We start from the raw sequence: 24,453 nt of genomic DNA on the forward strand, positions 1-24,453 counted from the left end.
TATAAGTCATAATAATAGCTCAAATATTTATTATAAGTTCATAATAACAATATTAATTTTAAATATAAAGTATATTAAAATAGGGTTAGCATAACTTACTTACAAGGGGATTTTAGCTAGGAGTCGGGCTCTGCAGGGGAAGAACTTCGTCGCTGAATCTTTCTAAGAAAGATCTGTGCAACGCTTCAGTGCTCACCTTACTATACTAAAAACTATAGAAAGAGAATTCGAATCATGATGGAACGAAATGCTCGGGGGATAAGGAGATAAAGACTCTTGAATCAAGAGAATGGTGCAAGAAATATGAGAGCCCAAGACTCTTATTTATACTAATTGAATTTTCAAAAACTACCCTCCATAATTACTTAATGACCTTTTAGTTATATAAACAACTAAACACCCCTCTATAATACTATTTTAAATGGATTTAATGATATTTGTACTAAACTAATGTCGAAAGAAATCAACATTAGTCTTATAATGACCGCATCGTCGATACCTTTCTAATGATATATACATATGTATATACATGTGTACGTATATATGATTTATACTTTATTTTAATACGTAAATATGCTATTATAATTTGTAACTCGTTCATATGAACTCCATTTTTGACATTCTTTATATCCACACGTAGGTGGAGACGTACTCTACAACTTTCGTTTAGACTCCGTCGGCTAATTTTGACTTTATTTTTAACAGGCCGGGATATGATTGGTCCGTTAATATCTCATAACTTCTTCATACGAAGTCAGATTTGGGCGTTCTTTTTATGAACACTCTCAGTTTAACATATTCTACGACTTTCATTTAGATTTATAAGGCTAAAAGTCTCTCTATCATAAGTTCACTATTTACGCTTTCCGGTGTCGCGCCGGTTCCTTCGTGAAACTTCGACAGGTCATAACTTCTTCGTTATAACTCGGATTTCAGTGTTCTTTATATCCCCGAAATCCTTGTTTTGACCACTGCAACTTTATGTAGAGATATCAGGCTTATCTCACACTTTAATTTTCACGCTTATTTTTATTCTTTATTAATTATACATTTATAATTAAATAATAAACACATAAATACACATAATTCACATAATACTCAAATATTTCATCTTTATTACTTCAAAAAGAGTTACAATAGTTGACCTAAATATTACATTGTCAAAAATGCTTAGCCCCGAAACCTGGGCGTTACAGAATTCATATAAAATAATTTTATTCGAACCCATTAGTAAAGTCCTTCTTTTAAGCTAAGTATGAATGATCACACTTTAGCTATAAGACTTTATTATTCTAGGAATGAGATTTTGATTTGGATTTAGTATTTGGATATTGGAACATTGTGACAACAACTATAATATAATGTTTTGATATAGTGGGATATGATTATAACATCAATACTTGATGTGTTCTATATTAACAAGTTTAATCCATGAATAATCTTAGTATTCTAGAGGTTCATAGTCGGTTATAATTATTGAAGCAATTATGAACTAAGATTAATATAAATTGGATTGGTTGACTTTCACTAGATGAAGGTAGGCAATGAGTTGTAACCAAGTTTCATAGGTACTTTTTAGAGAACAAGTATTGAACATACCCACATTAAGATCACCTCATGCATCGATGTCATGAGAGATACTTGATTAAAAGGTACTATCTTTGTATATTTAGCACATGAGATACATAGTGGGACTTAAGTATAGGGAGTATTGTTGTTTGATATGGTCAAATGTTGGTCCTTAACCAGGCAGTTATAATAGCCAATTTCAGGTATGGTGTGAGCTATGCAAGAGGCTTATCTAGTAAATATATGATTTGATCCTCTTATGTGTTGAGAGTAAGACATCCAAGGCACCTTACCAAAAGTTGAACACCTAATGACATGGATTGTGATATGTATCTCATGTTCAACATGATTTCTATGACAAATGGATAATTAATAAACTTACCTTATACACCAACTGTAGCTTTGAGATTTGGGTAATTGGATGTTGATAGAATGGAACAGAGTCATATGTTATTGGGGGTAGCGAAATGATGCTAGACATTCACCGCTGTCTATATCAGTCTAATATAAGTCTTGCGTAAGTGGGAGATTGAAAGATCTATGCTTAAGAGTCTTATTAAAGTGATATTACTAATTAACATATGATAGGTCACACTAATAACAACTTGATACTATTTACTATTTATTAGAAATTGATTTTTAATAAATATTCAATAAACTTTTATATTTAATTGCAAATTATTTATTTCAAGGAAATATTAATTTTTAATGGAATGTAATATAATATATCATATGATATAATTTATTAAGTCATGTACGTTATTTTAGACTAGAAATACTTTTTTCTTTTATCTAAAAGCCAAAGTGTATATTTTATAAAAATAAGTTTACAAAATTTATAAACTTTTGTCTTCTTTTATAAAGAAGTTTACAAAACTTATACACTAACATATCATCAACACCCTTGGGAAGGGTCACCATAAGAGCCTCACATAATATCTTCCTCGCATTCGTAAATGTTGTTTGCATCTTAGGACCCCAATGAAAAGAACACCCGTCTTTTTCAAATTGGTAAATAGTACCACAATATAGTGTTGGGTTTTGAGCAATCTAACACTTCCTAAGTGTGCATGCAACCCTAATAAACCTTGGATCTATGTTTGTCTAAATACATGCAAAATAATAATTTTTTCCAAGGTTTATAACCTATCTAACATGGCATGGGGAACATTTCAACATAAAGAGTTAGAAGAGATTACATACCTTTTTGATGAGTTTGGTTCTTGAGGAGTTTGAGGGCCAAGCACCAATAGTGTGAATGCCTCAAATGGAATCACAAAACACCACAAACTCTTGGAAAACTTTGAGAGAGTGTATACACTTGTATATTTCGGCCACACACAAGCTCACACACACTAGTTCACCAGTTACACTTAGGCTCACTAAGGCACCATTTCATGCTCCATAAGCATGCTTATATCGTATGCATGGTTAGGGTGAAACCCTAATAACCCATGACCTTTCCTTTCCAAGGATCCATGGGTTAAAATCTCCATGGATCATCCATGGACTTCCATATAAGCTTAGCCCATTAACAAAAGAGCATTAGCCCACACTATATAAAACCAATAGCCCATAATCTAATTAGTCTTCCTTTTAATCTCTAAATTAATTCATAATTAATTTAAGACTAAAACTAATTAAATAACATAATCTCATATTAATATATTATAACTTATAATATATTAATAAACATATGTGTATAACTCTCATAAAATTATCCATAAATAGTTTGGATGAGATGCAACCCAAATGGACCATGCCGGGTTGGGTCAAGTATATACCAAATAAGTTATGGACTTAGACACCTTATCCAACAGACTCCCACTTGGATAAGTCTAATAACTATATTTGTGTATGTTACTTCAGGAACCAACCAGCAATCGTAGCTCTCAAAAACTCCGTTGAACTATGAAGACTCTGTTGAACTATGAAGCACCATTTTAGATATGTGATCATATTATCCTCTGTCCTCATGATATCAGCCGGACAAATACATGGAACAACGTCGTACTTATTGTCCAACAGTTTGTTTCCCGATTTCCGATTTGTTTGACAAAGAACTTAATCGAACACATCAATTTAGTTCTGACCGGCCGGTACATAGGTCACAACAAAATCATCGAGGGGCCCAGATATCGCTTCTATTTCTAGAAGGAACAGATAAACTTCGACTCATATGCTTGTTCTACTACTTGTTGAATTGTACACAAAGGCACGTTTTATAACATCAAGTTACTGATGCGTTTACGTGCAATCAATGCACAACCAACTCATAGGTAACAACTCATATCTCTAGGTTTGAAGATTTATATGATATTACCGTCTCACGATCACTCGAGATAAATTCCATGAAGTGATACAAGTGAGCGTGGGTTTATTCCAATACTCATAACTTATGAGCACTCATGAATGTTGTAGCAACCATTGCTATGACTAAACCCATTTAGCCATCTACAAACTCGATTCATGACGGTCTTGATTCATACCTACTTCCAACATATGAACGACTGTGGAGTGTTTAAATAACTTAGTCATTCGGAAAGAATAACCTAGCTATTTTGGAAGTCAAAACATGCAAAGTGAAACACAAAATAATCGAATCCAATATGGTCTCAGAACCCTTTTGAATATAAATAGAACCACCTTTTATTTATCACCATATTGATTACACATTATTCATTGTATAATGTTTCAAACAATCAACTTAAGACTTGAATAAAAACAACAGTCGTCCCATGCTCCTAGCATGTACACTTTGTTTTTCTAAACAATAGTTATGCCATACTCCAAGTATGCACACTATGTTTGTCTATGATCCTTACATTGTGATGTAGATCAATTGAACATGATTCCAATGATACTCATTTCACAATCCCAAATCCTTATTGTAAATGTGAGAATCCCCGATTCCTATCATTTACCCAAAATTTTGTTAGATTTTAAACTTTTATGCAATGTTCCTCTTGTAATGATTATTCACAAAGTCACCAAAACCTTGTCACCAGTCATTGCAGAGTATTCCAAAGAAGGTCAACTTCTATGGAACGAAAGTCTCATATTCAAAGTACATTGCTTTGAACATCCTTCTTGCATTAAGGTTTTCTAATCTTACATAGATTGAATAACTTCCACCTATGGAGACATTTCCATAGTCCCATTTTAACTATCACTTCTGAACAAGAGTTACCTCTTTTCAGAAAATGTTAATATGGTCCTGCCAAAATTAACATTATACTTCCAAATGTCCCTGAGCAACCAATCTTTGGCAAACCTCAGATTGTCCTCGACAATTGCTTAATCACTTTAGTCATGTCCAGTTCTAGACTCTTTCCTTCTAAATGCCCTGAGCATTTGGAAATTTTAGAAAGGATGAATATTATAGCACATGCAATCGATCCTATATCCGAAGCATATGGGACACGATTCATGATGTGTCACATAAAGACATGATACTAGACCATTCTTTTGCTACAATATTTTTTTTTATTTTCCATGCTTTCAAAATTTAACTATGAAGAGGGATGTCGTAGTCATAATTGAATTTTGAGAACGCAATATATATAGAATTTCCTTAAGTCGAACCATTCAAACATAAAATTCATACATATATCCTTGACTAAAGATGATTAAAATCTCAATCTAATCTTTAGAATTGAAATGAAGTATAATTTCCTCTCCCTTAATTATAGCAAAACAACTTTTCAACCCCTGAAACTTCACGAATTGAAACTTTTGTTTTCTATAATTAACATTGCTAACTTGCAACACTAAACGTAATAATCATGCTCCCACTAACATGATGATTATCAGCATAACACTTATGCTCCCACTAGCTCTGACATATTTCCAGAAATCTGCTAGACTTCTGAAATTTAGATTCATACACCCTTTCTTAGATAGCTCACATGTGTGTCTAAACAATTTTCAGAACTATGAAAAGGGATGCCGTAATCATAGTCTCAATTGCTTAGGAAGTTCCCATTTCTCACAAGTCCATGTTAGTGTGCCGGTTAACCACACGCACTCCACTAACGACTTTTGAAAATGCAAATAACACAATTGATATCTACGTAAAATCTACTTAGTGAAAGCGTCTCCTCACCATCATTTTCATGAATCGGAGAGAAACCGTATGACACTTAGATTTTATAGTGTATGAGTTCCTATCCATGTGAATTTGTCAAAACCATAATCACAAGATAAGGTTAGTGACAAATTCAGCCTTACATGGATTAAACTTGTTCAATTTTAGTTTCTTGTCACCTTGGTAGCACAAGGCCCACCAATGCTTCCAAGTTGAACTCTAATAACTCACATGCAAATTCAACTTATTTGAAGTAGGTACAGAAATAAGAATTATGTCAACACGATAGGTTGCAAACCTTAAGTCGTGTGCTAGTGATAAATTACAGGTTTTACTCTTGATTAAATCTTGAAACTCTTTCAGGATCTTTAAGGCTCCCACTGTCCCCTTGACATATAAGTTTCCCCAGTCAAGAACCATTGCTTGACAAAAAAAATATTCAAGGGATAGTGCGGATTCTTATCAAGACTAACACTTCACACAATTGGTCTTAGTTGGTCTTTGTCTCATCCAAGACATCACAACTTACCAATCTCAAATGTACAAGATTAGAAACATTTTACTCTTACATTTGACTAGTGTTAATAAATCTTCCTTTATGTCACTCAATGTTACAATCTTGGAGTATGAATCTAAGAATTGTTTTGGAACGAAGTATGACTCATCTTCTTGATTTTAACCAATCCAACAATTCATGACCTCTCTTCTTAGCCATAACAATGCACTAAGACGTCCTTAGAGTATGAATTTGTGATATGGTTTCATAATCATTAAGATGATCATGAAATACGATACTAAAATACTCTCCCATCCTTTCAGATTTGAGAAACTTTTATCTTTCTGCCTAATTTGATTCTTCTCATTTGTTTTGTCATACATTGTAACCTTTCCAATGTTACAGAATTATACTTCACCTCATAATTATAATCATATTTACTAATCTTCAGTAAATCATGACAAATCAATCTTTGTGGTGGACCTTGACCAGCGCACACCCAGTGTACCTAATTCCTTAGTCCTTCAATTGACTCACATATACATGTGATCAAAGAATTAGTCTTAATTTTCAAAGATGAAAATTCTCATTCATCATACAATACAACCTGTATGATTCCAAGTTTCTGTCCAATTGAAACTTGGGTGATGAAAAACTTTCTTCATTTGGTAAATTCAGACACTACCACAAATGAAAGAATCAAATCCACTTTCCAATATTGCTATTACTGGAAACATATAAGCAACAATTTTCCACAGATGCCATTGTAAGGATATTTTTAAAATAAATAAAATTAAAACCTTTTTTTTCTTTTTTTTTAAAACTTTGCGGAAAAACTTATCCTTACAATCCACATGAAAACCTTGTTATTATCTATTCATAAGCAATATATTATAACTCTTAAGCAACAGCTCAAAATTTTGATTACTGAACCATGCGATCGAAACCCACCTTCGCAATCAGAATCAGCATATACTTACTTTAAGCTTCCTATCTTTTCTTTTGATTCTTAAAACATCAACATGTGACCCATTCACATTATGTAATAAGAATTTCCAAATAGGAACTTAATAGAGTTAGTCAGTGGACTTTAACTGAAGTAGAGTCAAACTTTTTGACTTGATTAATCTTATGATCTTTCAGGTGAATAGGGCAGCTTCGCAACCAATGCCCCTTCCTTTGGCAACAAAACACATGGACCCTTTGGTAATGGCACATGAGACTATCTCAGACTTAGCCTTTCTCTTTACCATTTGGTCAACTGAGTTGACTATAGCCGATCCCTTTCCATTGGGAAGAGAAATCTTTTTCTAGATATCCAATGCTACCATTGCCAATGTCCATTTAAGGTTTGGGAAGTTGATCTTCTAATTTGCTTTACTAGTGTTCCGAATCATTGCTGAATCTGCAACACTGAGCAAATAGATAATATCATTAAGGCTCGTGTCAAAGTCTATCTCATAGTAGTCCCAAAGAGACTCACTATGTTACTAAGAAAGTGATTGAACATCCAACTTTCACGAGACTTTGACACCCAACTCTCCCGGCTTGTCAATATGTAACTTTATCTCAAAGATGTGAGCACACATAGACTATGCTTGCCAATAGGGATTGAGTGACTTTAAACTTTTCAAGAACTTGTGGGTGAGGGAGAATAATTGGAGGAGGTGGAGGAAGTGAAGCATGATGTTGAGGGACACCATCTTCAAGAGATTTGGGAAGATCATAGTTGTCTGAACCAGACATCTATAATGGGAGAAAATCAAGTTAGTTGATTCAAAGTCCTTAATATAACACCCAATATGAAATATTAAGGCTATGACCCAAACAATATTTTATAATTTGGAAGAGGGATGCCGTAATCCAAACTATAAAATATTTGAAGGTAGGCGAATGACAATTCACCAATTTCCACCATGAAAAACAAAATAATTTATTTGGTTTTAATTGGATTTGAAATTCCTAGATCTTTTGAGATTCATTGAACTTTTCAATGGCATGTTTCAATTTCGAGTGTGCCCTCTCAAATTTTGTGACTGGGATGCCGAGGATCACAAAACAAGGTGTGAATAACCATACCAATTCACTTGGCACCCTTAATTTTATCACCTAATCAATGTGCCGGTTATCCACACACGCTCCATTGATCTATGACAAACATTAAGTCACCCTTCGTGATCCTTACTAGTCCAAGTTAGTGTGCCGGTTACCCACACACGCTCCACCAACGACTTGGTAAGGTACAAAGTGTGAATTCCATGGGCTAGCACCAAATTCACATTTTTCCTAAAGTAACTAAGATTGGGAATTAAATAAAAAAAATATTTAGTTACTTTATAATATTCATTATACTTTTAATGAGAATTTAAAGTCATTGTCCTACCCATTCGGCTAACGACCCTCCACCGATCAAGCAAGCGGTGGGTGAGAGTGGACACCCATTAAGTCGTCATTTTATAGGCAACAACCTTATACCCACCTTATAGACCGGCTTCGTGAATGAGGCCTACTAATGGTAAAACGACTTATTCTTATACATATATATAATTAACCATTAATGTTATAAATAGTATAAGTGTTGAATTTTAACTTTTAAAATTCTAAGTGTTGGAATTAAAGTTTATTAAAGTGTGTGAAACTTTTCCAAATTCCAAAACTTGAGGGCAAGTTTTGTAACTCTTCATAAACTTTTGGATATTCATAACTTATGAGTTTTAATTAAGTGTTTAAATACTTTTAATGAAGAGTCTCTTGGAAATCCATAACTTGAGGACAAGTTATGAAGTCCATAAAAGCATTTATTAGAAAAACTCTTCAAAAGTGTAACTTATGATTTCTTAAAAAAAAAACATTTAAAAGAAAAACCTTTTGGAATTCCATAACTTGAGGACAAATTATGAATTCCATTAAAACACATTAAGATCAAGACTTAACTAACAAACAATTTGCAAATAATTCCTATGATCTAACAAAACTCATATGAACATGAACATCCACATCAACATTTTCAAAAATCATATGAACACATATAAACTTGAAATTTTGATTATAACTTTGAAATTGGTCCACCATCATCATTACCACATCAAAAACAGGTTTTATGAGTCCAAAACAGTTTAAGGTAATGATTCTAGACCAATTCCAGCACCAAAACTCGAAGATATGATGTCTGGGGGTCCAACCCGTCGAGTACATGAACCAACTCGCCGAGTTGGATGAGTTTTGCCTTGGACTCGTCGAGTCCCTTCATGGACTCAGCGAGTCAACTGTGTAGACAACATAAAATCTTCGATTTTCAGCAATTTGCATCAAGTATTCAAACAAGCAAGCCTAGGCTCTGATACCACTGTTGGTTTTTGAGCAATCTAACACTTCCTAAGTGTGCATGCAACCCTAATAAACCTTGGATCTATGTTTGTCTAAATACATGCAAAATAATAATTTTTTCCAAGGTTTATAACCTATCTAACATGGCATGGGGAACATTTCAACATAAAGAGTTAGAAGAGATTACATACCTTTTTGATGAGTTTGGTTCTTGAGGAGTTTGAGGGCCAAGCACCAACAGTGTGAATGCCTCAAATGGAATCACAAAACACCACAAACTCTTGGAAAACTTTGAGAGAGTGTATACACTTGTATATTTCGGCCACACACAAGCTCACACACACTAGTTCACTAGTTACACTTAGGCTCACTAAGGCACCATTTCATGCTCCATAAGCATGCTTATATAGTGTGCATGGTTAGGGTGAAACCCTAATAACCCATGACCTTTCCTTTCCAAGGATCCATGGGTTAAAAGCTCCATGGATCATCCATGGACTTCCATATAAGCTTAGCCCATTAACAAAAGAGCATTAGCCCACACTATATAAAACCAATAGCCCATAATCTAATTAGTCTTCCTTTTAATCTCTAAATTAATTCATAATTAATTTAAGACTAAAACTAATTAAATAACATAATCTCATATTAATATATTATAACTTATAATATATTAATAAACATATGTGTATAACTCTCATAAAATTATCCATAAATAGTTTGGATGAGATGCAACCCAAATGGACCATCCCGGGTCGGGTCAAGTATATACCAAATAAGTTATGGACTTAGACACCTTATCCAACATATAGGTGAAGTCCTAAATAAATATCCTACAATATCCGGAAAATCCTAGAAAACTTTGAATCTCAAAGGGAGTTGTCGGGACCTTCCATTGCATCACCTCCTCAATCTTGGTTGGTTCGACCAATATACCATCTTGATTAATGAGATTCCCTAGGATCTGGACCTCACGTAACCAGAACAACCACTTGAAGAGTTTGGCGTAAAGCCTCACCTTCTTTCGAACCTCAAGTACCTCCCTCATATGTTCCTCGTGCTGCTACCTCATCTTAGAAAAGACCAAAATATCATCAATGAACATGATTAATGACCGATCGAGCATAGGTATGCACACACGATTCATTAGATCCATGAATGTGGCAGGTGCATTAGTGAGACCAAAATGCATCACTACAAATTCATAGTGGTTGTATCGAGTTTTGGAGGCCATTTTTGATACATCTTCCTCTCTTACATGCATATGATGGTACCCTAAACGTATATTAATCTTGGAAACTAAGATACACCCTGAAGATGATCAAATAAGTTGCCAATTCTTGGTAGTGGATAACGGTTCTTTAGTGTAAGCTTGTTAAGTTCTATGTAGTCAATGCACATTCTATACAATCAATCCTTCTTTCCAAAGAACAAAATCGATGCTCCCCAAGGTGAACTGCTTGGTCGAATAGACCCCTAGTCTAACAATTCCTCAAGTCGAGTGGACAACTCCTTCATCTTCTGCTATCAGAGCCGCACCCAAAATCAAATCGATCCTAAACTCAACCTGCCTCTCTGCAGGCACACCCGAAAAATCCTTGAGAAAAACATCTACAAACTCACAAGACACAGGTATGTTGAAAACTTAATGTTTATTTTCCTTCCGAGTGTCGACAACATAAGCAATATACCCCGAATAACCATGTTGCAAATATCTCTTCGTCCTTGCAATGGAACAGAAAGTCGAACGACTTCTGGAACCCTCACCTCGAATGGTCAGTTCTCCCCCACTTGGGGTTTGAACTCATACTAACTTTTGCTTACAATCAATCACGACCCCAAAATGGCTCAACAAATACCTACCCACCACTACTTCATTTCACACATAGGAATAGGAACGAGGTATATCAGGAACTTGGTGCTATAGACCTTTAAGGTATAATCACGATAAACTCTAGACGCTCTAACCTTCCGATCGTTAATTATGCCGACCTCAAGAGGGTGGTCTAAATCTCCTATGAAGACATTGAAACTCTTGCTAAATATAAGTGATATGAAGGAAGGGCTAGCCCCTAAATCAAACAATACTAATACATGCAAAGAGTTGACTAAGAATGTACATATTCCCATGAAAAAAATAAGTACTAAGAGGAGAAAACAACATCATAAAATCAAGGAATACATACCAATCATGACATCTGACACTACTCTGGCCTCCTCAACTGTGAGCTGAAAAGCTCGCCCTTTGGCCTTCAGGACTTCAGCTCTGCCTTAGCATCCATCGGTGATCCTCAAAGTCATAAGTATTCGAGCTTGCATTGCACCCGCTGATCTCAAAAGGGGACATTCAGCCTTGAAATGGCTCATCTTGTTGTAACCGAAACAAACAAGAATCCCCTACTTACAGTTTCGACTGAAATCCCCCTCTTTGCCACACTTGTAACATCCAGACTCACGACAAACTCCTTCGTGCGATTTCCAACACTTATACACCTAGGACTCTTCTATCCTCCGAAACGCGAATCAGCAACCTTGAATCGCTTAGCCGCCGACTGTGATTGTACCTGAGTCTGTCTCTTTTATCTCTTCTGGGTCTCGAGTTCTAACTCCCTTCGCTTAGCCTGTGACTACAGCTCTAAGAGGGTCTGATACTTGGAGTTTGCCACAAAATCCTTGATCTCGGTTTTCAACATACTCACATACAGAGACATTTGCAGCTGCTCAGTGGTTGCGTACTCTAGGCAAAACAATGCCCTCTCCGTGAACATTTGGGTGATTTCGATCACTAACTCTGTTGTCTGCTTGAGCGACAAATACTCCTGAGCTAGGCGATCCCTCTCAACTTGCGGGACATGCTCCACCAATCCTTTTTTCCCGTGCGAAGAAGGTTCAACGTGAACTTGACCTTTTGATTATTCAGGGAAGAACAGTGTAGAAACATCCCTCAACATCTACGACCCATCTCATACTAGCAATCGGGTATTTTACACCCACAAACTCCGGGGGTTCTGTAGTATGCAATTCACGGTAGTTCATCGCCTTAGCTCCTAGTTGTCAAGAGGCACAAGTAACAACAATAACGACTGCAAGGATGACAATATTAGTGACAACAACATATCGCTCGTCAAACATTGCCATTAGTTATTTGGATTTACACATTTCGTTTTAGTTATTTGGACAACAAAGAATCTTTAATATCATTCACAGTAATCAGTGTCTCTCTAAAAGAGCGAATCCTTCGTATCATACATAGTAATCGATGTCTCTCCAAAAGAGCTCTGAGGAAAGAGTGGAGACTCCGACATATATAGACAATCATATAACTGTGTCGCACCAATGCAGGATACACTGACATTAACATCTGTCTGAGCCTTATTTAGATTCGATTGAGAATCCTTGAATATAATCGTCAAAACTGTTTCACTTGAATCAAGAAGAATAAAAACATTTGCCTTGAACCCGTATAAGGTCGGTCACAATCAAACCAAAAACATGTACAAAGTCAACCACAATCCAACCAAAGACGCTATATGCATACGAGGTCTCTCACAATCCATGAATCCATCAATCACAATTGACAAAAATGCCCCATACCCACAACATCATCACATTTGACCAACGATGACCTATTAATTGGTTGCAAACGGAGAGAGAGAAGCCAAGGGTCTCTTTCCTATTTTCTTCTTACTTCTTAAATGAAAAACCTCTAATCTTTGAATAATCTCTTTTGGCTTTTTCCTTTGGTCGGTTTAAAGATATTATTGATTTTGGAGGAGTGAGTCAATTAACGAAGATTATCAATTATTATGAACCAACAAAAATACAAACTTATTTCTGTTTTATATGCAAAGTTAACTGTGATTAACCCTAAATTGACGTCACCAAATTTTATTTTAGGTAAAGTTTTTTCAAAGTTCCAATATGCAACTAGAATAAAAAAAAACCTAAGGAAACAAGAGTAAACGTTGGATTCATTAATAACTAAATAGCTGTAGTCATTTATCTAATTAACTTTTGTTATTTTCATATGCATATATAATGATAAAATTATGAATTTTTTTTCCTTTCTTCTTTTTACCTTTTTATACCGAATCCCCCAAATTTTCACTATAGTAAAACCAATGATAATAATGTAAAAAAGCCATCACCATTCATGGTAATGATAAATAAACCTATAAAAACTAGTGAAATCAAAAAGATATTGGTGGGTGGTGGTGATTGTGTTGTCGCGCCGCTACCAAATATCATCCCAAAGTAGTCATCGTCATCATGGCCGCCGTTCTCACCATTATTCCTGCTTTCACCGCCGGTAGTGATGGGTCCATCACCATATGACACAGTTCCAACGTCATCCCTATATGATACAGAGTTATTAAAAATATAATAAAATGGTATTTTCGTTAAAGAACATATATAAAAAATAGCATATGAAAACTATGTTATTGGGATATCTTAGGTATGCTATATTGGTATGTAGCAAAGAATATATGTACAAATGGTTAATATATAACTTATTTTGGCATAATTGTTATCTTTTTAGTGTTTGATATATCCTTCCTAATAAATAATTATCACATGTCCTATTTTCTTTCATTTGGATACATGAAATTTTCTAGAATTTTTTAATTTTTTATTTTTCACTTGTTATTTACTGTAATTTTCATTTTATTAAATTAAAATTCCACATTTAATATATAATGTAATATATTTATTACAAAGAGTTTATATATGTAATGTATTCAATAAATTAAAGCCTCATTAATTTTAATAATTCAAATTTTTTCTTATTTTTTTTATAAATTCAAACTTTTCAAATTGTTAAAATTTTATATGTAATTATTTTTAAATAAACTCATGTAATATATAGGTCTCATACTAGTACAGTAGTACTATCATTATTCTGTAATAAAAATTTAAGTGTATTTACCTTTAAATGAAAATCCACAATAAATAGCAGAAAATATGTGTTATCTTAAAAAGCCGGTTAATATATGAATACATATTTCTGCTAGCCTTATATTATGGCACAAAATTGACTAATTTACTGTACTTAAATTAAGATATCTAAATCTAAATAAAATAATAATGTTAAACATGTCTGTTAAATTCGATCAATATTTATTTACAATGTTTAATCGCTTGTGTCCAATGTGAAACACAATATGATGTTCTTTTTTTTATTGTAACCTTTAAGATGATGCCACTGGGGACCCGTAAAGCAAAGGGTATATATCCCTTTTCGAAGGAAAAAAAGACACAAGATAGTAGATACCCTTTTTGTTTAACTTCCAACACATTCTTTTAATGTTACCTTCCGAAGATGGAAACAGGGACATTTTGGACATTATAATAGTGGGTTGTTTAATTATTTTTAAAATATGATACAATAATATGAATAAAAAAGGCCATAACAACTTAATGATATTAATAAAATTTGTTTTATATAACAATAATCATATAATCAAATAGAATATTCGAATAGGCCAAAAGTGGGTGATAATAATCAAAATAGAATTATTCTCCTAGCCACTAGGCAAAGGCAATTGATACTTGGTGGTGGTAGGGGACGTTTTGAATTGAAATTACCATAATGACCATGTGAACTGAAAATAGAGTTCCAGTGGTTTTTAAAGGCAATTAATAGAGGAAAAAGGCAATTAATAGAGTTCCTGTGGTTTTTAAAGGCAACTAATATTGTGTGGTGGTAACTGAAAATAGAGTTCCTACGGTTTTTAAAATATCAAAAACAAAAGTTGCACAAATGGTAAATATGGTTTGTCAAAAGTGTTAGACTCGGTATAACTTTGAAAATAGTTAATATGTTGGTATTTATAGTTTTAAAACATTGCATAATTGGTCTTTTCGGCTAACTCCGTTAGAAATCAATATTTTAGTCTAGAAAAATGACCAAAGTGCCCTTTAAGTTAAGTAAATTTGTCAAAAAAAAAAATATATGTTTCATAAACCATAAAAGATATATACCTCATACCACCGAAGACACCGGCATTCATAGTGAGTTGGTCTACAAGGAAGGCGGACTTAGGGTCAGTACTAGTCGCTTTAGCATACATAGTGCTGAAGGCATCGCCTGACGGCACAAAAAACGCACCATTTTCCATCAAGTCACCATCTGTCCTCCAGTTCCACCCTACCCACTTCTTTTCGTTTGCTTCCACTCGTTTTGTAACCTATGATATCCATTTTGTATAAAAACAAAGATATGTTAGTTTACATCAACAAAATCCATACATTTTATAATAATTGATTTACTATTTAATTTTAAAAACCCTAAATATTGAAGCTAAACCATAACATGACTATCTAAGATGAGAACTATGACAAGTTTCACTTTCTACCGTCTCAATACAACATTATTGTTTTAAATGGCATTTTTGGGTAGCATATTTAGTTATTGGCTAGTATATTTGTAGAAATTGATGATCATATGAGTCTTGGTAGCTACAATAAATGAGTTTCAGTTTTAATATGGATTGAACTTTTAAACCGTAATTTTTTTATAGGGATAATATAAAGGATTTACATATTAGATAATATTTTTTTGACAAACTTAATGTTCTAGTGACTTGTTGATTACCCCACGACCAAGCTTCCCCAAAATAGAAGTACACCACAAGTCAAATATAGGATTTGGTTGATCTTTAAATACATAACTTCTTTTGCCTTGCTTGTTAACATAAATTTGAACCCTTGATTCTTTTCTTTTGCTTGCAACACCAAGTCTACACTTGCCAAAAATGGAAACCATGACACGTTTTACGGCTAATGTTTCTAGAAATAGGAAAACAACATTCTGACATGGACCTTAAGAGCACGTATTTAATGTAAGTCTACGTGAGATAGTTAATAAGTGTCTCCAAAAAGGCAAAAACATTCATCTAACGTTTTTTTTACCAAGTCAAAAACACCCATTAACAATTGTAACTTTTTATTCACCTAAAAAGAAAAACAGCACAAAACAAAACAAGTAATATAATTTTTGACACATGATGATTGGTGAAAATGGAGTTGCAAATTTACCTCTTTTGCGTTAGGATCCGGTGGCGCAATATAGCGGTTACCCTGACTATTGATCGTAGGATTCGCACTTCCACCAATGGCGTACATCTTCCATTCGGTGAAATCATTGTTTACCACATGAAAATATCCATGTCGACATCTTGGCATTCTTTGTATCAACCCTTTCCCAAAATGATTAAACGCAAATGTAACCTATAAATAGAAAAAAAGACACACACACAAACACCAAGAACACACACTACATTAATCAAGATTTAAGATCATTGAATCTACATGAACGTAAACATGAAAAGTTCTTAAATTATTTCACCTGCATCCCTTTATCCGGCAAGTATGCATCGTCGTGACCCATGAGCATAACTTCGTTATGATGAGTGAAATAACTGTTTGAAATAGTAATGGCGGTGGACCCAAGAATTGCATCAATCAAGCCGTCTGTACAATGAGAAAGAGAACAGTGATCGATCCATATGTTTCTTGAACCGGAAATTGAAATCCCGTCGCCGTCGGATAATCCTCTCCGGCCGACATGCGTTGGACTTGACCTTATGTCGGCGTTCCCGGAGGGTTTACAGTCGAAGACGCGTATATTGTGGATGATGACGTTGGTGACGTACTGGAGGGTGATACAACCGCCGCCGGTGATTGCGACGTTGACGCCGCGGCCGTCGATGGTTTTGTAGCTGTTGAAGATGAGTTCGTGTTTGAGTTTGATGAGCATGCTGGATGCAAAGATGATCCATAGGGGTTCGGATAGTAAGACGCCGTATCGGAGGGTTCCCGGAGTTGGGTTGATGACGTCGTTGTCGGAGGAGTCGGTGACGATGTAATACTGGCCGCCTTTTCCGCCTAATGCAAACCGGCCGAACCCAATGCCGCAGTCGGCTAGGCGTTGCCGGTCGTTTCCCCAGTTCGGATCGCACTTCCAGCAATCGTCAATTGGGTTTCCGGTGAGACAGCCGCCGCCGATGTCCAGCATTTCTCTTCTATATATCGATACATTTACTCTCCTATGTCGAGGAAAACAAAAAAGAATCAAACTTTAGATCAGAAAGAGATTGAAAATTTTCGTTAAAATTTAATCAAACTTAAAGTAAGATTAACAGGGAAGAAGGTGTGCATTTCTCAAGACTTCCATTGACGTTTCTTGAAAAGGAAAGACACCCAGAAGATTAAACATCGTAACGAACAAAATCCATATGGGAATTTGTGCAAATCAAGCTCCAATTCAACAACTCATAAAGTAAAGATAAAAAAGATTGCTTTTTTAAGTGCAAATGAAAATATTGATAATATTTCCACTTTCCCCCGACTGCCATTAACGTTTCTTGAAAACGAAAGATACCCACAACACTAAATGATGTAATGAGCAAATCCCAGATGGGAATTCCACTGAATTTTCTGTCCGAAGCTCAAATTGAAGAAATAAAGTCTTGTTTTTGTCTAAAAATGGTGAAAATGAAATCCGGTAGGGATTTGCAGGTTTTTATTTATTTATTTACCTCTGTACTTCTTGAACAACAGCTTCAGGATTAGGGTGTTGATAAGGAAGTGTGAGGTTAAGAGTGGCCCTTATGATAGATAAGAGAGAAGTTAAAAGGCAAAACAATAGAATGTTGGTATTGGGAAAATGCATTTTGTGAAATTAATGGGATGGAAAGAGGGGTTTAAACTCTTAATGTTTGAAACATAAGAGTAGGCTTCAACCACAATCTTCCTCTGTTTTAGAGGGAAAGAAGGTGCAGATCATGAAAAAATAAGATTCTTTCATTCATATGATAAAATAATAATGATGATGTGATTGAAATTTTGTATTTGAATAATTGCAATTTGGTGGTTAAGTGCAATGGGTTAGGGGGCGGAAATTGGTTATTGAATAATTGAAGGAGAAGTAAAGAGAGGGGCGTTTCGCAAGTTTTTGTTTTCCTCAATAACTTTACATTCCAATCTTGTTTATAAATCATTCTATTTACAAATAAACAAGAAACCCAACTAGATAATTCCATATATCCACTTACAAAAATAAGAGATAAAAAGAAAAGAAATTTATGAGGAAAAAAAGGGGCAAAAAAGTTGTATTTTGGGTGATCAAGGGAAGTTTTGGAATTTGGGATGGGATGTGGGGGTTATAGTCTTGTAGATATGCCAGAGAGTTGATGTTCAAGTTATTTGTATTATTAGGGTTTTTTCCTTTTCTATTTTGAATATATATATGCATTATGTGTTTAAATATCTTCATGGTGGCTGATATGTAGGGTTGCTTGTTAGTTAGCTTGATTAGATCTCAATTGTTTGAAGTTTGAACAATATAGAAACTATATAATTTATAGATATGTTTCATTAAGAATATATTCTTAATCCTCCTTAATAAATTAAAGTTTTTTTTTATATATATTAATCTTTCAAGAGTTTTGATACTTGTATTTTGTGGTATTTTGAAATAAATATTATCCACTTATCAATTTTTTATTTGTTTCAATTTTTAAAATTAAAATCATATAGTTCTATATGTAAAGTATTTAATGTCATATATATATATATATATATATATATATATATATATATATATATATATATATATATATATATATATATATATATATATGATATTAAATTGCAATAAATACGTTTTCTTTCTTTCTTATTTTAAAAGTTGTACATTAAAAAATATTTTTTGTTTATACTTTAATTTAATTTTTCATTTTTTTTTAAATCAACTCATGTAGTAGACGATTATCACACCTAGTTTATAACTGATAAGAGGAAGTTGTAACTTTTATTTGGAGTTGGAAGTTATAATTTTTTTTTTTATAAAAATGCTAAACAAAAGTAATATAGAATTTTAAAATGTATAAAATTATATAAAATGATATATGAATAATAGATACATGGTTTATTAAAGTCAACCTACTGATTTTATTATCATGCATGTAATTTCATATTTGAAATAGCTTTTACTTTTTTTGTTGCATATTAAAAAGCTTTAAACTTGCATTTCTAAAGAATTTTTTTTCTTTTAGTTATATATGTCTTGTTAGAAACCTAAAAGTTCAACCATTTTTAATTTGGTCAAGAAGTTTGGCATTTAACTGTAAGCTAGATTATAATCCGTGTTAAACACGGGGAACACATAAAAAACATACAAACGTGTATAGATAGTACATAATAATTAAATTTTTTATGGCTATTAGTATTATTGAAATGTGTAGAAGATACATTGAAATCGATAAATATCTATAATCATTGAAGGACCTCTTTGTAGACAATTTTTTTTGTTTAATTAGTTGAACGACCTTCCGCATCATATATGAGTGCCTTAAAACATTTTTTACTTATGACACGTGAAACAGCTACATATAATTGACCATGAGTGAAAACAGGTCTATGCAAGTATAATCCAACATTTGATAATGACTATCGTTAACTCTTGTTAATGGTCATAGCAAAACAAACAGCTATAAGTACTCTCATTGAAAAATCTGCTAGATATGATTTGGGCTTCAATGATGTGTCTTTCAAGCCTTACGATCTGTAATCTAGTACCATTGCATAGTCCTTTTGTTTGATCGATCTTACGAAGTAACATGACCGGAACATCTTTTTTTAGTATAAGTTTGGGAATTCCGAAAGCCTTAAAACCATTCAACACATCTGGAGAGTATACTGATTCCTCAAAAAAAATCTTGTACCTCAATTTCACATAAAGAATCTGAACTCATATACGTTTTCCCTTTATTTTTCATCAATTCTAACATGTAGTCGTTGATACCACCGACTTCTTCATTTGTAGGGACCAAAATAGCTTTATCTTGAAAATACGATGGATCATCAAGATGGTTTTGAAAGGATAAATAAATGGTGGATACAATTGAATGAACATGGTCACACGTAGAGGGAACAATAACATCTTCTGGAAATTCAACTTCAACTTCACCATCATTATGACCACCAATAGTACCTCTACCAGTTTTAAGAATCCATGCAGCAAATGAGTTTGTCTCTTTAAAATCATTATTAGCACTGCTGACCTGAAGCATCATGTTTACATTTAAACTCATTATTCCTCAAAAAAAATCTTGTACCTCAATTTCACATAAAGAATCTGAACTCATATACGTTTTCCCTTTATTTTTCATCAATTCTAACATGTAGTCGTTGATAGCACCGACTTCTTCATTTGTAGGGACCAAAATAGCTTTATCTTGAAAATACGATGGATCATCAAGATGGTTTTGAAAGGATAAATAAATAGTGGATACAATTGAATGAACATGGTCACACGTAGAGGGAACGATAACATCTTCTAGAAATTCAACTTCAACTTCACCATCATTATGACCACTAACAGTACCTCCACCAATTTTAAGAATCCATGCAGCAAATGAGTTTGTCTCTTTAAAATCATTATTAGCACTGCTGACCTGAAGCATCATGTTTACATCCAAACGTAAAACTATACATTCACGTCATAATCTTGATGAATGTAATGACGCCTAGACAATACGTGAACATTTTCCTCTTGGTATTACTAGAAGAATACGCTAAAAGTCACCTCCAAATACAATAGTCTTTCCTTCAAATGGTTTATTCTCGTCCGATGAAAGGATAACGTGTCTAAGTGTCCTATCAACTGCTTCGAAACAATGACATTGCATCATCGGGACTTCATCCCATATGATAAGTTTAGCTTTATTCAACACTTCAACTACATCGTTACCTAGAATAATAGAACAAAAGGAATCCTCATTCAAGTTGATTGGTATAAAAAATATTGAATGGGCTGTCCTACCACCAGAGAGAAAGAGTGCTACAACTCTGCTTAAAGCAATGTTCATAACAATTTCACCTTTAGATCTAATAGCAACAGACAATGTCTTCCAAACAAATGTTTTTCTCATTCCTCCATAACCATACAAGAAAGAGACACCACCTTTTTTTTTGTTAACAACATTGATAATTCTATCATAAACCTTTTTTGGCTCGACATTCAATTTAGAATGCAGTTGTTGATGTTCGACTTCAAGACTATAAGAATCATAATTAAGCACATTTTGAATTAACATATTGCAAAAATCTTGAACATATTTGTGATCAGGTAATTGCATATTGGGTGTTTGCTTAAGACTCAGTACATAACTCAATAAAGATTTCTCAATGTATGACAACGTATGGTGGAAAATTGCTTTCAGTTTTAGCTTTAAGCATGAAAATAAAAAAATTATGAAGTTGTTTATTTGTAGTATCAATTAATTTTAGAACGTTTTTTTTGTGTAAATGAGTTAGATTATTTGAAAATGTACCCGTTATGCCGATTTCTTGTTCACAAATGTGAACGACATCATCAAAAAGACAACTAAGGTCTCTTTAAAAACATGATGAGGTCAGACCATCTGATGTAGTCAACATAAAAAATAGAGACCTGCAGAATGAAGCAGTGGCCCAATGATGTGTTTTGTGTATAGAAAATATGTACTCTCTATCATCGTCCAATAAACCAAGAGCGTAGCAAATATCTTTGAAAGATTCATAAACGGTCCCGTTAACTGTCCTAAAACATGTCATAAATAACATTAAAATAATATTATTTTATTTTTAAAACAAAGGAAAAACAAATAAACATATATAATAATTATAATTTGTATATTATATATAGTATTTAAATGATATAATATAAATGTATATAAAAAATGATATATGAATAGTTTATGTGACTTAAATTTGATTTATATAAACTTCAATGTTGCATTATATTTATGCAACTTGTTTAGCGATATTATGTATTAAAACATATAACATATATTTCATAAAAAAAGAAACAATTTATACATAATTAAATATACATATGAATAAAAATTGAATTTTTATACCTGTTGTCCAAAGAGACCGTTTTTCACGACATTGTTTCCATTGTTGCGTCTTCTGTAAAACGGATAACCATCGTCGTCAATATATGTATAATCCGTATAGTCTTTCGGAAATCCTTTAGAACATTATCCTTTTTTTCATACATGACATAAATGGAAATTCATTGCCGTATGGTCCATGTATCGTGTTGTCACAAACAATTTGATACAATTTTGGTTTAAGCTCCTTGTCTGGCAATTCAGCACATATAACACGATCTTTGTCTTCGAGATTTGGAAGTTTATATTTTTTTTCTAAGAAGAGGCATATGTGATAATGTGGAAGACCTTTTTTTGAAACTCGATGGTATATACAATTGTATGAGTCAATTAAGTTAGTTGGTTAACACATAATATTATAAAATCATAAAAAAGATAATGAATAATGACATTTTAGATTTATACATCCACTGACTTCACCAGAAAAAAAACTTCCTTTAGTCGACTGATTAGTGAATCATGTTTTATTTTGAATATTCGTGTCAAAATATCGGACTTGTCTTTTGGTTTAAGATTCTCAGATTCAACAAATCTAATTACTTCTGGCCATTTAGGATTACATGTAAGGGTTAAAAAAGATACGGATAACCACACCACTTAACCAAAGTCATTGCATCTAAGTAATTTTGTTGCATGTAACGACTTCATTAGTAAAAGAAGATGGAATAATGATATGGTTTTCCATCATAGAAGAATCTTCAATTCCGTCTTGAGCGGCCTCGGCCAAGTTGCCATAAGAAGCCAAACGTAATGTTGGTTGGTTAAACTGTATATAATTAAGGCGGGTATTTTCAATCATTGTATAGGAATCAACCAGAAATTGTTGGAAGAGTTTTCTGAACGTAATATCAAAGATATTTCATTATCTCTCTATTGTATACGGTAAGCAAAAAACTCTTACATGGTCAGCTTTATTAGTCCTTTGGAGTTTGATTCTTTTACACCGTGATGTGATATATCCAGTCAAAATCCATCATTGGCATAAGAGAACAATAAAGGATATTGAAGTGAAAGATATTGAGGATGAAACTCATTAATACTTTGAAGATACCGACTCTCTGTTTACAAAACAATATCTCGTTAATCAGAACCATCAATGTCACCTATAATGAGTGCAACCACCTCACTTGTGGTAGGAAGATTATACTGCCTACCATCCTTTTCTCTTGCTCCAATCGATTTAAGCCGAATACGCTCTGTTGGATTTGATCCAAATCGATCACGTGTCATTCTAAACTGCTTAACTAATGGATTGATAAAATCCAATAAACCCATCAACTCATGAACAACCAAGAACTCGAGTGAAAAAGGATTTGCCATTGAATTAGAAGATGTTGACTTAATCTTTTTTGAACTACATTAAGAAGGATAAAATATCATGGATATAATTATTATGCAATATAATACAAAAAAGAAATATATATATATATATATATATATATATATATATATATATATATATGTGTGTGTGTGTGGGTGTGTGTGTGCGTGTGTGTGTGTGTGTTCGTGTAAAATGCTCTTATACGATAGAAGCTATTTACATACTCGTATGCATTAAATTTGTTGTCAAATTCATGATTTGTATTATATATGTACAACTGATAAAATTTTGGTAATTCGCCATCCTCTGATAGTAAGCTGCCTGCAATATGATAATTGTGTCCATGCATTCGATAAGCATAAGGACCGCCTCCAGAGTTAATGGCATGATCATTCTTATCATCTATAGATGTAAATGCAAACATCATATTGTATTGACAAATACTTTGTATAAAGTTTTGATTTTTTCAGTAACACCTCTATATAAATCAATCAAATTTCTGAGGTGGGTGAATAAGAGTGGGTAATTATATTTTTCCATTCTAACAAAAAATGGAATAATAGGTTTTCTTTAAATCTTTATTTCCTCGAATTGCTTCTCGCATCCAAACCTTATCTTTACATACCGAACAAACATATACTACGTCACTAGAATTCAAATAATCTCTAAAGAAACAAAAAGGCTCATCAATTTAGATATACTATATGCCTAA

At 33.4% G+C, this 24,453-nt stretch overlaps 1 protein-coding gene across 3 annotated transcripts; it reads right to left on the minus strand.

Moving 5' to 3' along the window:
- Positions 1 to 13,515: 13,515 nt before the first annotated feature.
- LOC145014200 (putative pectate lyase 12) lies at positions 13,516 to 18,458 on the minus strand. 3 transcript variants are annotated; one of them, XM_078972570.1, is made up of 5 exons: positions 18,020 to 18,458; positions 16,828 to 17,527; positions 16,518 to 16,709; positions 15,462 to 15,667; positions 13,516 to 13,833 (listed from the first exon to the last, which is right to left on the minus strand). In XM_078972570.1, exons 1-5 carry the CDS (start codon positions 18,151 to 18,153, stop codon positions 13,587 to 13,589), a joined length of 1,479 nt encoding a protein of 492 aa, XP_078828696.1. In that variant the 5' UTR covers positions 18,154 to 18,458; the 3' UTR covers positions 13,516 to 13,586. The 3 variants fall into 3 exon arrangements, with proteins under 3 accessions (XP_078828696.1, XP_078828697.1, XP_078828698.1); XM_078972571.1 differs by lacking the exon at positions 18,020 to 18,458 and adding an exon at positions 17,638 to 18,002; XM_078972572.1 differs by lacking the exon at positions 18,020 to 18,458 and adding an exon at positions 17,863 to 17,999.
- Positions 18,459 to 24,453: the final 5,995 nt, after the last annotated feature.

This window comes from Lactuca saligna, chromosome 9 (genome assembly GCF_052625555.1).
Source record: "Lactuca saligna cultivar CGN05327 chromosome 9, ASM5262555v1, whole genome shotgun sequence".
In the NCBI taxonomy this organism is placed as follows: Eukaryota; Viridiplantae; Streptophyta; class Magnoliopsida; order Asterales; family Asteraceae; genus Lactuca; species Lactuca saligna.

Bases quoted from the DNA above. Each gene is read 5' to 3' on its own strand.
- LOC145014200 (XM_078972570.1), bottom strand. From the start codon at position 18,153: ATGCATTTTCCCAATACCAACATTCTATTGTTTTGCCTTTTAACTTCT. The intron at 16,710-16,827 runs GTGAAATAATTT...TTCTATTTATAG, and splicing joins TGCCGGATAAAGGGATGCAG to GTTACATTTGCGTTTAATCA. The intron at 13,834-15,461 runs GTATATATCTTT...TGTATCATATAG, and splicing joins GGTGTCTTCGGTGGTATGAG to GGATGACGTTGGAACTGTGT.